The 17,830-nt window shown below is 41.0% G+C and overlaps 1 protein-coding gene across 6 annotated transcripts in view; it reads left to right on the top strand.

Moving 5' to 3' along the window:
- The first annotated feature begins 12,941 nt into the window (after positions 1 to 12,941).
- Positions 12,942 to 17,830, top strand: part of LOC121534990 (protocadherin-19) — an 82,247-nt gene continuing 77,358 nt past the window's right edge. For all 6 annotated transcript variants that reach the window (XM_041841679.2, XM_041841663.2, XM_041841654.2 and 3 more), the window contains exon 1: positions 12,942 to 16,198. In XM_041841679.2, coding sequence (XP_041697613.1) covers positions 14,052 to 16,198 — 2,147 coding nt within the window. In that variant the 5' untranslated portion in view covers positions 12,942 to 14,051. The remainder of the gene's footprint in view (positions 16,199 to 17,830) is intronic.

The raw sequence follows: 17,830 nt of genomic DNA, 5'->3' as shown, positions 1-17,830 counted from the left end.
CCTCACTCGCCTTAATTCCAGCGCCGGGTGCCAGGCTAGCAGACTTGTGCCTCTCCATCCAATGGCGGAAGACTAATTGCATTCTGGGATACACGCTCGGAATTCAGAATGTCAGGGAAACGCATGTGGCATCTCTGCAGGCAGACCACATACGACATAGGGACAATTAATAACCCTCCTTCAGGGAAGAGAAAATGGGACTGTCCAGCCCTCCCAAAGGACTGCAGTGCTGCTGGGGCTAACGCTGTGACTACTGTTACGAGGCCAAGTTTGCAGACCTGTGCCAATCATAGCACACAAACAATCCCCACCACCACCACTGAATGGTAAGCCAGATCAGTCTCTGGGGTGGTTTGTCAGGTTTTATGGGGATAAAATAACATTACATTATTTTCTCGGTGTGGTCACACACATGGATGCATAACACACGCACATACAAACATGAAACATCCATGATTGCCACAGTGTGGGAGATCTACATTGCTTAGAGCACCAATAGGCTCTTAGCAGAGAAGTGAAGATGAGTGGTTGGTTGATAAGGTGCTACATAAATAAACAGGGGTTCCGATTACACCTGCCTTATGGAGCCTGCCAGAAGTGTACATTTGAGCCCTGCTGGAGTCCGACGGTGAAGGTGATGAAGTGTAACATTTAAAGCTGGCACAATCATAGGGCAAAGTCCCCATTACCGCCAAGCCCGGTGGCAGATTACGGAAAGCAATAAACACGAGGGCCTCCTCGCGACCGCATTTATCAATAGTGGCAACATATGGGTGGCCCAAAAGCGGAGGGCGGGGGGAGGGGGGGGGCTCCCCCCACTTGTGTTAACCACAGTGCTGTGGACAGTGAAAAGGTGAAAGTGTCAAATTCTAATGATGTCATCATTCATCAGAGAGAGAGAGAGAGAGAGAGAGAGAGAGAGAGAGAGAGAGAGAGAGAGAGAGAGAGAGAGAGAGAGAGAGAGAGAGAGAGAGAGAGAGAGAGAGAGAGAGAGAGAGAGAGAGAGAGAGAGAGAGAGAGAGAGAGAGAGAGAGAGAGAGAGAGAGAGAGAGAGAGAGAGAGAGAGAGAGAGAGAGAGAGAGAGAGAGAGAGAGAGAGAGAGAGAGAGAGAGAGAGAGAGAGAGAGAGAGAGAGAGAGAGAGAGAGAGAGAGAGAGAGAGAGAGAGAGAGAGAGAGAGAGAGAGAGAGAGATCCCCTGTCACTATAACCTCTTTTCCTCCTGATAAGCCACACAATAGCCAACTGAGACTAGGGAGGGATTTAGAGTATTACTGGGGATCTAAATCAGCCACAGCAGCTACTAAACTATATATTTAGATATTAGATAGAGACAGATTTGGGGAGGAAAATAAACACAGGCAATATGTTTCTCAGACTTCAGTCCCCGGTGCCGTAAATACATATCAACTCACAAACACACTTACACATGCTGCTGGATATAGCCACTAGTCAGTATACTTTACTCTTGTACCGTAGTAGGCTGATGTCAATGACCTCTTTATCCTTTGTTTCCTGTCTGTGGCCTTTAACTTAAGCATCAGCTCATGGTTTGACATGAATCAGTACAGATACATAGAGACTATAATAGTATATACCTTCCATAGATTTAAAAATAATGCAATATTATGAAATGTACAGTGGGGAAAAAAAGTATTTAGTCAGCCACCAATTGTGCAAGTTATCCCACTTAAAAAGATGAGAGAGGCCTGTAATTTTCATCATAGGTACACATCAACTATGACAGACAAATTGAGATTTTTTTCTCCAGAAAATCACATTGTAGGATTTTTAATGAATATATTTGCAAATTATGGTGGAAAATAAGTATTTGGTCACCCACAAACAAGCAAGATTTCTGGCTCTCACAGACCTGTAACTTCTTCTTTAAGAGGCTCCTCTGTCCTCCACTAGTTACCTGTATTAATGGCACCTGTTTGAACTTGTTATCAGTATAAAAGACACCTGTCCACAACCTCAAACAGTCACACTCCAAACTCCACTATGGCCAAGACCAAAGAGCTGTCAAAGGACACCAGAAACAAAATTGTAGACCTGCACCAGGCTGGGAAGACTGAATCTGCAATAGGTAAGCAGCTTGGATTGAAGAAATCAACTGTGGGAGCAATTATTAGGAAATGGAAGACATACAAGACCACTGATAATCTCCCTCGATCTGGGGCTCCACGCAAAATCTCACCCCGTGGGGTCAAAATGATCACAAGAACGGTGAGCAAAAATCCCAGAACCACACAGGGGGACCTAGTGAATGACCTGCAGAGAGCTGGGACCAAAGTAACAAAGCCTACCATCAGTAACACACTAAGCTGCCAGGGACTCAAATCCTGCAGTGCCAGACGTGTCCCCCTGCTTAAGCCAGTACATGTCCAGGCCCGTCTGAAGTTTGCTAGAGTGCATTTGGATGATCCAAAAGAGGATTGGGAGAATGTCATATGGTCAGATGAAACCAAACCAACTCATCGTGTTTGGAGGACAAAGAATGCTGAGTTGCATCCAAAGAACACCATACCTACTGTGAAGCATGGGGGTGGAAACATCATGCTTTGGGGCTGTTTTTCTGCAAAGGGACCAGGACGACTGATCTGTGTAAAGGAAAGAATGAATGGGGCCATGTATCGTGAGATTTTGAGTGAAAACCTCCTTCCATCAGCAAGGGCATTGAAGATGAAATGTGGCTGGGTCTTTCAGCATGACAATGATCCCAAACACACCGCCCGGGCAACGAAGGAGTGGCTTCGTAACAAGCATTTCAAGGTCCTGGAGTGGCCTAGCCAGTCTCCAGATCTCAACCCCATAGAAAATCTTTGGAGGGAGTTGAAAGTCCATGTTGCCCAGCGACAGCCCCAAAACATCACTGCTCTAGAGGAGATATGCATGGAGGAATGGACCAAAATACCAGCAACAGTGTGTGAAAACCTTGTGAAGACTTACAGAAAACGTTTGACCTGTGTCATTGCCAACAAAGGGTATATAACAAAGTATTGAGAAACTTTTGTTATTGACCAAATACTTATTTTCCACCATAATTTGCAAATAAATTCATTAAAAATCCCACAATGTGATTTTCTGGATTTTTTTTTCTCATTTTGTCCATCATAGTTGACGTGTACCTATGATGAAAATTACAAGCCTCTCTCATCTTTTTAAGTGGGAGATCTTGCACAATTGGTGGCTGACTAAATACTTTTTTTCCCCACTGTATCTATATGCTACTAACATCCGCCTTCCTGCATCTAAGGGGAACACAATTGATAGCGGAGCGCTAATTTGTCTTGACTAGAAAACAGCTGTAAACACACCCGAGGGGATACAAAGATAAGCGCTCCTGTGGTGGGTCGTGGAGATGCTATCAGACAGAGAGGCATGCCCCACCCAGGCCTGATTCTGTTTTAGGTGTTACCATCCTCCACGTTACCCAATTAATCAGGGAGGCTGACACTGAATAAACACACAGAGTACAAAGCTAATTGAATTGAGCATGCACCAGGTGAACAACGCACCCTATATGACTATAGAACCGGGTCGTTGTGCATTCAGGACGTTGTGTTTGTGTGGCTTTCTTTTCAGGTGCCTCGTTGCTTCACAACAAAGGCTACTGATTATGCACATAGGGGTAATCTGATCAAAATCAAAATCTATGGCACTGCATTGTGTGCGTGATTGGGCCTATTGTACTAAATGCTAGGGAACCAGTGGGAGGAATGTAAAATATCAGGGTTCAAACAGACAGGCAAAGCAATAACATGGGGTCTATTCAGGGCTAGCAGACATCAATAGGGCAAACTCATTCAGAGTTGGGACCTGATTGCTGGCATTATTGCTAAGTATCTTATATTGAGATAAAACACACATTTTAAGTGAATTATATCTTGTTTTTTTTCGTTCCAAGCTAAATTATCTAACGTCAGCAGCAGATCATTTTGCTTATTTTAACCTAAAAAGGCTAAATACAAGTAACTATCTTATTTCAAGATATTTTTCCTTAATCGTCTTATTAGGGTAAAATATCTTGAGATAAGATATTTAGGCTAGCTTAGAATTCACTTTTTGCAATGTGTACTAAAATAAGGGCCTAGCTGAAACGGTTAGAGGAAAAAGAAATCAAAATGAGAAAACGAAATGTCTTCAATGAAAATAGTTTATTTTATTAGAAAGTAATCGTTCTCATAATTAATGTGGAAAATTAATCGATAACCCCAGAACCCATAATTCATTTTACTCTAACCTGTGTTTTGTCAGATGAATAAGTTATGACATCCAATATTTTCATATGGTAAACTTTCAAGGCCAGACTGCAAGAAAGAGCTAATTCAACAATTTGGGGGAGGGGGTTAGATATAATAGTGGTTAATTTGTCCAATATCTTCTAAGTTGAGCAGTTGTAGGAGCACATTAAGCCATAACCATTGGAAGAACTACATAGTTATGTTAATTGTCATCTAATGGCATACATTTTCTGATTAATCATGCACAAATAGAACATGTTTCTCTTAAACATGTTTCATTTCAGAAGCAAATGGATTATTCAGTGACTAATTATTAACTGCTTAAATATCGACAAACCCCATACAGCATTTAATCATGGCAGCGTTTGATGACCAGGAACCCTACCAACCCTCCTGGACACTTCAAACGCACAGACTCAACAATATTCCTTTATTCATGCATCTCATTCCCATCTAAAGAGCCATAGCGCCATTCCCATACAAATACAATCTGCACATAATTCCCATCTGGTGCCAAAACAATAGGGGATAGAGAGGATAACATTTGGATCATTAAACCTGCGAGAGCACGGTTCCAGAAATCCATGAGATATTTGACAAGAGAAACATCCAAATCAAACTGAGTGGAAACTGAAATGCAAATGTACTGGCTGCTGGTTGCCGTGCCAATGACGGGTAGAGAACGCCACATTGTGTGTCAACACCAGCCATCCCACTGGGCATAGACGTCATTTCAACGTCTAGTTTTGATGTACATTTGGTTGAGATGTCAACTAACATGAATTCAAAGTAAAATCAACAAAAAATATCACCATGTCATTGGATTTAGGTTAAAAGTTGGGTAAAAAAAAAGAAGACACAATTCTCTTACGTTGATAACTATTTGCTAATCCAATAAGTTTTCCATGTTTATTCAAAGTCATCAGATTGATTTTTTATTTTTTATTACATGGAAACAACGTTGATGCAACCAGTTTTTGCAAAGTGGGATGGGATGCTAACAAACCACTGGATAATAGGGAATAGGGTGCACAGACCAGAAATGGCTTCCACTACAAATACTACTCAATGTAACATGCCATCAAACACAAATATATCCACTTCATTCCCACCCAGAGCGCCACACAGAGAAGTGAGAGAAGGGTGGTATTAACATTGGATGAGGGACACCAAGTGAGGATGAACTCCCTGTACCTTTCATCATCAACGAGCTTCCATCCAGACCATGGCTTATTGTCAAGCTCATAATACAAAACAAAACATCATAAAATTGACAAAGGACAACATCCCAGTTATAGTGACATATTGAGATAAAAAAATGTATTTTGTTATCTAACTGGAGTATGTGGCAAAACAACATCCCTGTTATGTTGACATACACTGAGTATACCAAACATTAGGAACACCCACCCCCCTTTTGCCCTCAGAACAGCCTCAATTTGTCGGGGCATGGACTCTACAAGGTGTTGAAAACTTTCCACAGGGATGCTGGCCCATGTTAACTCCAATGCCTCCCACAGTTGTGTCAAATTGGCTGGATGTCCTTTCGGTGGTTGACCATTCTTGATACACACGGGAAACTGTTGAGCGTGAAAAACCCAGCAGCATTGCAGTTCTTGACACAAATCGGTGCGCCTGGCCCCTACTACCATACCCCTTTCAAAGGCACTTAAATATTTTGTCTTGCCCATTCACCCTCTGAATGGCACACATTCACAATCCATGTCTCAATTGTCTCAAGGTTTAAAAATACTTCTTTAACCTGTCTCCTCCCCTTCATCCACACTGATTGAAGTGGATTTAACAAGTGACATCAATAAGGGATCATAGCTTTCACCTGGATTCACCTGGTCAGTCTATGTCACGGTGTTCTTAATGTTTCGTATACTCAGTGTATATGGAGTCCAACTGGAATTCACCTAGCAGTGCTTCTAGGACTGTGGCAAACCAACAACATGCTTGGTTATATTAGCATAAGAAAAAGCATATTTGTATCCAACTTATACCAGTGCTTTTAGGACTGTGCCCTCTGATAGAAAGAGTAGAGGAGATATTAATGGATGTATCATCACCGTGGCCATAGCGTGGAGTGGAGGGCGTAACATCATTGATAGACAGGGCCCATAGACAGATTAAACCTGTCACTTCCTTTACCTTCAACCTCTGGCCAGGGCAGTGAGGGGCAATACATTTCTCGCTATGCCTTGTGGATGAAGACATGATAAGGTCGTTCTCACAGCCAAAACAAGCACAACCATCCTGCCCGTTCCGAATCAACGCTCCACTGTCGGTCGCTAGCTACCTGTAAAGCGGGTGTCTGAGTGCAGGCCAAGTTTCAGCAGGCAGACAGGCATGGACAGGTGGGGTGGGCTGGGCAGTGAGGGGTGAGGGTAGTGCCAACGCAGCGTCAGAGGGACTCAGCTATTCCTTTCGAACCAAGCAGCAAGGAAACAGAGGAGTCAGAGACTACAGAAGTGTATGCCATGCAGACAAGCCTTGGTGGAGAGAAAAAAATTGAGAGAGACTAAATCAATCATTCTATGTGTACTTTGAACTGTGGAGGTTCAAGTCTTCCGGGCAAAAAAGTATAAATATGCTCAAAAGCAGACTTAGAGTGTGAAACTCCCCTTCACCCTAACAAGCCTAGCTTTTGCTACCATCTGTCCGTCATCATGCTCCTCCGCAATGCTTTACTTCACATAGGGTTACAAAGAGGTGATAACAGTGCAGAGAGCAACAAACAAATGTCAGCCATGTTGGTACACTATAAAAGTACAAAGAAAAAATTCTGAGCTGCCTAAAGCAGTTCCAACCATTTGAAAAGGACCGTAACAGCCTTTGTCATCTCTGATTAGCAACTTTTTTTCTCCCTGACTTCAAAGCATCTAGGTGCAGTCAAGTCTCTGCATTTTCTGACAGAGAGCCATCTCATCTCCCCACTTCAGTCTATCGATGCAGCAGAACCCATCTCAGACTGTCTCAGTCTCCGCACAACAGCAAGTGCACATCGCTCCCTTTGATGGTCATTTCTGTTCCATTAAAAAGAATGGAGCCAAGATGGATTAAAACCCCATTCGTATGCATCACTCCATATCGCGAGATCAACAAAACCCTTGCAGTCTGTCTGTCAAAGGTAGAGCACGTTTTTAAATATGATACATTTCTAAATGTGTTTTTAAGTACAACAGAGAGAGACAAAGACCTATATCTATCTCTATGAAAGCCTGAATGGGACTCAAGGTATATATCACAATCTATTATTAGAACAAATTAATTAAATCTAGGTGTGCGTCATGACTCATTGGTAAACAGAACCCAAGACCATCAGGTATGGTTCCTTTAACTGCAAACAAGTAACCCCCCCACACCCACCCACACACATGCACTGTAGGGGTGTACTGACTGTGCTCCACATGTGGTCCAATATCTGTAGCTGTGGAGAAACACGTTTTCATGGCCACTTTGTTCATGAGAGCTGGATGTTTCTGGGTAATTGGACTTTGAAACAATAAAAAGTCATACTAATAATAAAGGGAGAAGTAGCTTAGTCAATCACCAATCGTTTCCTCTTAGATGATAGAGAAGGATATACAGTAGATTAGTAGATTAGTGTCTGAAATCAATATATCGCTTTGACCAAATTATACAGATAAAACGACACCGATACTTAGCCTAGCCAATTATGTTTACAACCACTAAAAAAAGCCCTCCAATCATTAAAATCAAAAGGACAAACCAACTAATGTAATTTGTCCATTAGTCTCCTCCCCTCTATTACTCATCACCTATGTTATATGCCACCACTTTCATGGAGACAGAGTGGCTAGCCTACTGAAATTATTGATTTGTTTCCCTTCCACTCTCCTATGACATAGCAACTTTGTTTATCAACCTGTGCAAAATTTCAAATGGAATATAATACAGTATAAAATCCTCTGGCTGATTTGCAGGCCTTTACCATGCAATATGTTTTAAATAAAAGCCTTGAGTAAAAAGCCCCACCACCACCTATGGTTGTTTTAATTCCCTGTCCATTAAAAATGTATTGTATCTAGCCTCAGAATCCACCCAGTGTCTTATGTCTTGTAAAAGCACCAGCAATGTACCCTATTTTAAATTGGGTGGTTCGAGCCCTGAATTCTGATTGGCTGACAGCTGTGGTATTTCAGACCGTATACCACGGGTATGACGAAAAATGTATTTTTACTGCTCAAATTACGTTGGTAACCAGTTTATAATAGCAATAAGGCACGTCGGGGGTTTGTGGTATATGGCCAATATACCATGGCTAAGGGCTGTATCCAGGCACTCTGCTTTGAGTCGTGCATAAGAACAGCCCTTAGCCGTGGTATATTGGCCATATACCACACCCCCTCGTGCATTATTGCTTAATTATAGTCTAGGCAGAGATACAGTGCCTTCAGAAAGTATTCACACCCCTTTACTTTTTCCACATTTTGTTGTGTTACAGCCTGAATTTAAAATGGATCAAATTAATATTGTGTATCACTGGCCTACACACAATACCCCATAATGTTAAAGTAGAATTATGTTTTTAGAAATTGTTAGAAATTATTAAAATTTGAAAAGCTGAAATGTCTTGAGTGATTAAGTATTCAACCCCTTTGTTATGGCTAAGTTCAGGAGTAAAACATTTGCTTAATAACCTTTTACTGCAGTGGGTTCCATCAGGGTCACAAGAGTGATTCTTGGTAGTCTTAAACAAATCTACTTTGAAACAAAAGTATACACCTCACACACATGGTTATGTGCTTAAAAAAACAAGACACCTGTAACATGTCAGATATATAGTTGAAATGTATTCAATTTTGAGTTTGGATCCCAAAATTACACTTTATATGCATCAAAGAAGACTGAAATATAACACAATTGTTTGACATAGAAACACCGGATTTTAGTAGTTTTTTTTGTAAATAATCTTTATTAATTATGAAATTCTCAAAAATATTATAACATTCCACCCATGAGGCCAAAGATGGCACTTTGGTCATTGACTGCAGAAAAGGGCTACAAACTCACATAGTAAGTTGCATGGACTCACTCTGTGTGCAATAATAGTGTTTAACGTGATTTTTTAATGACTACCTCATCTCTGTACCCCACACATACAATTATCTGTAAGGTCCCTCAGTCGAGCAGTGACTTTCAAATTCAGATTCAACCACAAAGACCAGGGAGGTTTTCCAATGCCTTGCAAAGAAGGGCACCTTTTGGTAGATTACTAAAAATATAAAAAAAGCAGATATTGAATATCCCTTTGAGCATGGTGAAGTTATTAGTTACACTTTGGATGGTGCATCAATACACCCAGTCACTACAACGATACAGGCATCCTTCCTAACTCAGTTGCCAGAGAGGAAGAAACCACTCAGGGATTTCACCATGAGGCCAATGGTGACTTTAAAACAGTTAAAGAGTTAAATGGCTGTGATAGCAGAAAACTGAGGATGTATCAACAACATTGTAGTTACTCTACAATACTAACCTAATTGGCAGAGTGAAAAGAAGGAAGCCTGTACAGAATACAAATATTCCAAAACATGCATCCTGTTTGCAATAAGGCACTAAAGTAAAACTGCTAAAAATGTGGCAAAGAAATTAACTTTATGTCCTGAATACAAAGTGTGACGTTTGGGGCAAATCCAACACAACACATCACTGAGTACCACTCTTCATATTTTCAAGCATTGGGGTTGCTGCATCATGTTATGGGTATGCTTGTCATTGGCAAGGACTAGGGAGATTTTTAGGATAAAAAGAAACGGAAAAGAGCAAAGCACAGGCAAAATCCTAGACGAAAACCTTGTTCAGTCTGCTTTCCTACAGACACTGGGAGACAAATAGCCAGATATACACTGGAGTTGCTTACCAAGACGACATGGAATGTTCCTGAGTGGCCTAGCTACTGTTTAATATAAATCGGCTTGAAAATCTATGGCAAGATTTGAAAATGGCTGTCTAGCAAGGATCAACAACCAACTTGACAGAGGTTAAATAATTTTTAAAATAGTAATGTTCAAATATTGTACAATCCAGGTGTGCAAAGCACTTAGAGACTTACCCAGAAAGACTCACAGCTGTAATCACTGCCAAAGGTGATTCTAACATGTATTGACTCAAGGGTGTGAATACTTGTTTAAATTAGATATTTATGTATTTAATTTTTAATAAATTTGCTAACATTTCTAAAAATATGTTTTCACTTTGTCATTGTGAGGTATTGTGTCTAGATGGGTGAGAAAAACGATATATTTAATCAATTTTGAATTCAGGCTGTAACACAACACAATGTGGAATAAGTCAAGGGGTGTGAATACTTTCGGAAGGAACTTTTTCTGAAAGCTTGTTTTGCTTATCAATACTAAAAGAGCAGAGAGTAGCCTACAGTTTACAGTTTTTATGTAAAATAACTCAGAACAAAAATAAGATCTATCCATTCAAGCAAATTCTATATCCACATAATGTTACAGATCTATAGGGATTATTGTGTTAGTGGAGCCTCTATTTTTCACATGGCATAAGACTGTGAAAGGTACTTTGATGCATACTGTATTTCACGGGCAACCAGTGTTTTGGCAACTTCCACATTGGGATATAAAGCCTGTAATTCGAATATAACAGTTCTCCCACTCTGGAATTGGATGGCTGTTTGAGGCTTGAGAATAATAAATATGCAAATAAATAGAAAATAGCCACAACTGTTACGGTGTGTTGTATTCCAGAAATATGGCTATATGGTATAATAGTTTTTTGATGTATGGCTATTTTTAATTTTCAGAACATCTCAGGTAAGATATGAGGAATACAAAACATGTCTATGCAAGCATAACTTGTGGACAAATATGTCGATAATGAAAAAACATAATGACAAAACAATAACTACCTGTAGGCCTAATACAAACAAGAAATGAAACAAATTACCTCCAAACTGAATAAAACACTGAAAAGCAAAATAACTGCATATCACAGAGCAAGATCGTCTGCCACAATGAGAAAATTATGCTGCAATTTAACAATAGGCAAAATGTTTGACATAAATGTAGTTGGGTCAATGTCAATAACCGAGGCAAGCAGCAAAAGGACGCTAGGTGTCACCCTTGTGACTTTAAAACCGGTTTGCACCCGATATGGTCTGGGTTATCTGCAACCATGTTTTCCAGGGGGGAGGAGTGAGCTGGGGAGTGAGAAGGCTGCAAAACACACGAGGGATAAATAAGCCTTACAACAGACATGCTAGGCCTACTTGTTGCCCCACAAAAAATATATAGGCTGCATGACCGATTCAAGTAAATAGCCAACCTTTTTGTCAACGGATAACACGCAGTCTATGGTATTCTAAAAAAAAAGTGTCATTTTACGAATAAGACCTGGGCAATTTTTATAGACATGATGCAAATTCAACAAAGATGTGTGTGCTTTCTGTACCTTTAGTACAACAATCAAATATTGCACTCAGGTAGTAGGCTAGCCTTCATTTCCACTGAATGACGTGGGAAGTTATTTTGCTGTTTGCACCCAAAAGCAGATCGAAGTAGCCTAGTCTACAGGTAATTTACAGTAGCCTTATCAGAGATAAACTGGCATTAAACATACAAAGTGTTCCTTTCAACAGACCAAAGGACTGCAGTATCATAAACAATTATCGCAAATTAGAGCATGGCATGTTGCTACATCAAAGCAATCATATTGCCTAATTATACATTTTAGTGACCATGTCGTTTTCTTCACAACTAAGGAATGCAATGTGTGTGTGTGCGCGCGCGAGCCGCGCGTGACTGAATGAGTGCGTGAGAGAGGGAGAGTTTTCAGCCTGCAACTATAAGCACATTTGTTTCATTGTCCGGCAATACGGACACGATGTGCCACAAATAACATGCAACATAACACTTGTCCTCATTATATTGGTAACAAATTGTCCTCGTTTTACATTTCAAACTACACATACTTGTTTCTCAAGAAAGGTTGGTGTTACATTTCGCGCATCTATAGCAGTCTGAAGCCGCCAAAAGGAACCGCTTTACAGCGTTTCATAATCAAATCTACTCACTGTAACAAAATAGCCTACAATAAGCTATAGGCTACGTCCATTCTGTAAATAAAACGTATATAATCGGGATGTCATCAGCAATCACGTGTGGATCAAGTATTATTTAGATACATAAAGCCATAGCATCATTGAAGGATTGGACTCAGATCGCAATAGAAAATGCAGCTGCATTTTGGGCAAAGCCTGAATACCACCGATATTTCGAAAGAAAGCATGTAAAGACTCCGATTGCATTGTAATGACAAGAAACACAAAGAGAACGTGAAATATTAAATAGAGTTAACATGCCAAGAGGTCTAACCATTAGGCTAATATATATATATATACATACATATGTTATTTAATTAGAACTACGGTAGTAAGCTTAGATCCTGTTCAATCTCTTTAACTACATAATAAACATCGAGGGATAAATAAACAAATGTAGCCTATTTATAGCCACACTACTTAACCCATTCCAACCTACAGCTGTACATGTGTGCAGGTAGTTGGCCGAGTTTTCCTTGCTGTAGTTGCCCCACCCACCAGCAAATCCAAACCTCCTGTGTAACCTCTGATTGGTTGAGGGGATTGCGGGTCCTGAGACTGAGCGCTCGGCGCTGAGCTGTGCATTGGGGCAGTGTGTACTATTGATGCGAGCGGAGCCCGGAGCGCGTATTGGAGTGAACTAGCAGCCTACTGACAACGAGTGGTGCTTTTTGCCTCATTCAGGCTGGATATTTTCATGCATTTTCCTCTGCTGCAAGCTTGAAACGAACTGCTTCTTATTGTGACTGTATAACATCCTTTTATCTCTATATCTTTTTACACTGGATTTGATATGGACCATATCTCGCCGCGGGATGTGTTCGGTGTATCCATGTGTGAGATCTGAGGAAATGAATTAGTAAAATAAGCTACAAGACTTTGAGAGAGAGTGAAACCTCTAACTGCTCGCCGGGAAATAAAAAGGTAACTGTGGTCTTCACTGATAGCGTTATAAGACTAGTTCCGGCAACAGCATCATTGGTCTACATTCGATAACTGGACTTTGGCTATTCAGGGATTTTTTCAATACGGATTCCTTTTTACGTTTCAATCGGATATGTGGTGTGATATAATTGCCCAGTGAAGAGGAAAAGTCATTACAACTTGAAAAAATCGTTCATATGAATGGATGGAACATATGCGTAAAATCCAGTTTGTCTAAAATGCGCCTTGTGGTTTTGGTATCGGAATCATGATGCTGGGAAGAATTGAACTGGAAAATGTTTAGCCAGTTATTTAATCTTCATTGAACGTTATCCTTTGGTATACCTGTTAATCGGAATTTTCCTCTCTTTTGATTTTTAAATTATTATTTTTGCATGGTTTTCCACCCTGCATCGAAATGGTTGGTTTATCGTGTCAATCACTATAGTTGTTGCTTGATATGAACTGCTCAGATTTACATGGGTAAGTCAGTGTTCTGAGACCATTCAGAATGTTTTCCAAGCTCTATCCTCCCCAAAATCTCACACCTTTCAGCAGATTGGAGAATTTGGTTTTTCTCAGAAGAGTACAATGAAGTAGACAATATCGATATAATCAAGTAACATTTATATCATATACAAGCCTTTTCTTTTATCAAAACGTATTCCCTGGATAACTTTTAGATGAGATGAGATAACTGGATGATTTTGTCCATTATCTCTGACATGCATAGGTGTGCGTGATCATACAAGGTCCCAATTAAATATAAGGAAAAATCAACAGGTACAATGTATGCCAAGGAGATGGATTTTATACAAATTATTTGGATAGTCATTTTATGCTGGACTGGGGCTGATTCTGTTATTAATTTGAAATACTCGATAAACGAAGAGCAGAAGGCTGGGTATATCATTGGAAACGTGACAAAGGACGCACAAACGCAAGGATTTGCCATTGCACCGCGGGCGCCGTACTTGCGGGTCATCTCGAATTCAGAGCCGCGATGGGTGGAACTCAGCCCGGCTGGACTTCTCCTCACACATCAGAAAATAGACCGGGACGTGGCTTGCCGACAGACGGCAAAGTGCACTGTCTCTTTGGAGGTGATGTCAAACTATATGGAGATATGTGTAATTAAAGTAGAAATTGTGGATTTGAACGATAATGCGCCCAGATTCCCCACAAACCACATTGACATTGAAATCTCAGAGAATGCCTCCCCTGGTACCAGGTTCCCCCTAGAGGGGGCAAGCGATCCGGACTCGGGGATCTTCAGTGTGCAATCATATTCGATCACCCCGAATGAGCTCTTCGGGCTGGAGATTAAGACTAGGGGGGACGGGTCCAAGATTGCCGAGCTCGTAGTGCAAAAATCTTTAGATAGGGAGACCCAGTCTCACTATTCATACGAAATCAGTGCAGAAGACGGTGGAGACCCCCCAAAGATTGGCGCAGTCCAGCTCAATATTAAAGTAATAGATTCGAATGATAATAATCCAGTTTTTGACCAGCCTGTGTATACAGTGAACGTGATGGAGAATTCTCCCATTAATACACTTGTAATTGACTTGAATGCAACGGATCCTGATGAGGGAACTAATGGTGAGGTTGTGTACTCGTTTAACAGTTACGTCACCGATAAAACGAGAGAGGTATTCAAAATTGACCCTAGAACCGGTATTATCACTGTTAATGGCCCTTTGGATTATGAAACAACCCATATTTACGAGATTGATGTCCAAGCCAAAGATTTAGGTCCCAATTCTATTCCGGCTCATTGTAAAGTCACTGTAAATGTGATGGATGCGAATGATAACCCACCTGTCATTAGTTTATTGTCTGTGAACACAGAGCTGATTGAAGTTAGTGAGAACGCGCTTCGTGGATATGTTATTGCATTAGTGAGAGTCTCAGATAAGGACGCGGGCGCAAATGGTAAGGTGCAGTGTAGACTACAAGGCAACGTTCCTTTCAGACTCCAGGAATATGAGAGCTTCTCAACCATCCTTGTTGATGGTAGGCTAGACAGAGAGCAGAGGGACACCTACAATCTAACTATCCAAGCAGAGGACAGTGGCACCCCCCCTTTACGCGCCACTAAATCGTTTGTAGTGAAAGTCACAGATGAAAATGACAACCCTCCCCACTTCCTAAAACCCCATTACCAAGAAATGGTCCTAGAAAACAACCTGCCAGGCTCATGTTTGCTGGCTGTGTCAGCTGTAGATCCCGATTTGGGCATGAATGGCACAGTTTCATACACCATCGTGCCCAGTGAGATTAAACACATGGACGTAAACACATATGTCAGCATAAATCCTTCAGGGCGTATTTATTCCATGAGATCATTCGACCACGAGTACACTAGGACTTTTGACTTCAAAGTTTTGGCCAGGGACCAGGGGAATCCGTCCTTATCCAGTAACGCGACGGTGCGCATTGTCGTTTTGGATGTGAATGACAATACACCTGTTATGACCACTCCACCCCTGGTAAATGGCACCGCGGAGGTATCCATTCCACGAAACGCAGGAGTGGGTTACCTGGTGACCCAAGTCAAGGCCGACGACTACGACGAGGGGGAGAATGGAAGGCTGACCTATACCATCTCGGAGGGAGACAGGCTTTTCTTTGAGATCGACCAAGTGAATGGAGAGGTGCGGTCCACCAAGATGTTCGGGGAGCAAGTCAAGTCGACCTACGAGATCACCGTGGTGGCACGCGACCATGGGAAACCGTCGTTGTCTGCCTCGGCATATATTGTTGTCTACCTCTCACCAGACCTGAACGCCCAGGAGTCTATTGGACCCGTAAACCTGTCGTTGATCTTCATCATTGCCCTGGGCTCTATTGCTGCTATCCTGTTTGTCACTATGATTTTTGTGGCAGTCAAGTGCAAAAGGGATAACAAGGAGATCCGAACGTACAACTGCAGGTACTGAAAACAGCTCTTCATAACCATCTCATTAGTTTGGTGTTTCAGTCAGTCATGGTTATAGGCCTAATATTTCTTTTATTCCTCCATATAGGCCTACATCTATGCATTTTGGTACCCATTCAGTGGTGCGCATAATTGTGGTGTGTGTGTGTGTGTGTGTGTGTGTGTGTGTGTGTGTGTGTGAGAGAGAGAGAGAGTTGTTCAGGCTGGTCTTGAGTGCACGTAGCTGTATTTCTAGTGCATGTTCAGGGCCCCGAATGTTAGGCGTTACTAAGGAATGCAGGTGCCCAGAAATGATAAGCAAAAATGGCTTATGGACTCCTAGAGTGTCCTTGCCTTATTTATTTTTGCAAACCCTCACCATTACCTAGGACTAATAATCTTGGCTAGATGAGGACAATTAGCTGAATTTTACAGCTATTGAATTTATGGCGCATGTTATTCCCAAAGGTTCAAATGGATGTTCTAAAGGAGACAGCATACCCTACCATTCTGCGAGAACTATGACATAGTAATGATGATAATGATAATTATTATGTTAATTATCAAAATAATATTACTACTGTTGCTAATCATAATGATGAAAGCAAAAATGATAGCCTAATAATAATAATAATACAATTAATGCTAGAGGGACTAATACTACTAAAACGAATAAGTCATACATCTTTGAACCCACTATGCCTCTACTCTATGTATGACAATGCGTCAGAAGGGGACAGGCATTATTATTTAGCACATTATTATCTTGATCCATCATAATAAAAATATGCTTTTCTTCATCAATCTGTAAAGCATCAGCTCCCCCTTTGATTTCCTTGTGCTAGATTACCACCTACCACTGTGGTACATTACCACTTAAAATGTCCATATAAATTGCATTTGTGAATTTAACCTGAAGCTATTATCATATTTCATATTTTACACTGAACATAATTTTAGTTGTGCTGCTACGTCAGGCCGATTCAAACGTGTGGCAATTGGCTGACCCTGTATGGTTCTTCCATAAAGTAGGGCAAATGCACATCTCTCAGTAAGCTCTAGTGGATGAAGGTCTATTGATGAAAACGTTGGGTTGAGATCCATTAAACATACTGTGAAACAGGGGTTCCCAACCCAGGGGGCGTGCCTCCCATACATGGCGCCAATGTTTCATGGGGGGCTCGGGACCTTCCTTGACCTTCCTTGATCTAAAACTACGCATAAATCCGCAATGCTTTAGGCTAGAAAAAAGCTGTAAAATGCCAGAGGAAGATGGGACTCTGATGCACATGGGACTATTGGCTTGTCTCTATGACATTCAGAAGCTGAGCTACGACTTTCTAAAGTCCAGGAGTCAAAGAAATTGGACTTTGCTTGGGAAGTAATCTTATACAATGTGTGACTCTGTCACTATCAATTGATCAATTCACTTTCTGTCAAAGAGAATATGTAAAATTAAGTTGAGGGTTCATAGAATTTATAATTATAAAACATATCTGTTATCAGAATAACATTTGGGGAAATCGGGTCTATACTTATTTTTTCCTTATCTATTATTATTATCATTAAATAGCCTACCTAAAATATTTTACATTTTACATTTTAGTCATTTTAGCAGACGCTCTTATCCAGAGCGACTTACAGTTA

The sequence above is a fragment of the Coregonus clupeaformis genome, chromosome 2, assembly GCF_020615455.1.
Source record: "Coregonus clupeaformis isolate EN_2021a chromosome 2, ASM2061545v1, whole genome shotgun sequence".
In the NCBI taxonomy this organism is placed as follows: Eukaryota; Metazoa; Chordata; class Actinopteri; order Salmoniformes; family Salmonidae; genus Coregonus; species Coregonus clupeaformis.
This window is presented reverse-complemented; position numbering and strand designations above follow the sequence as displayed.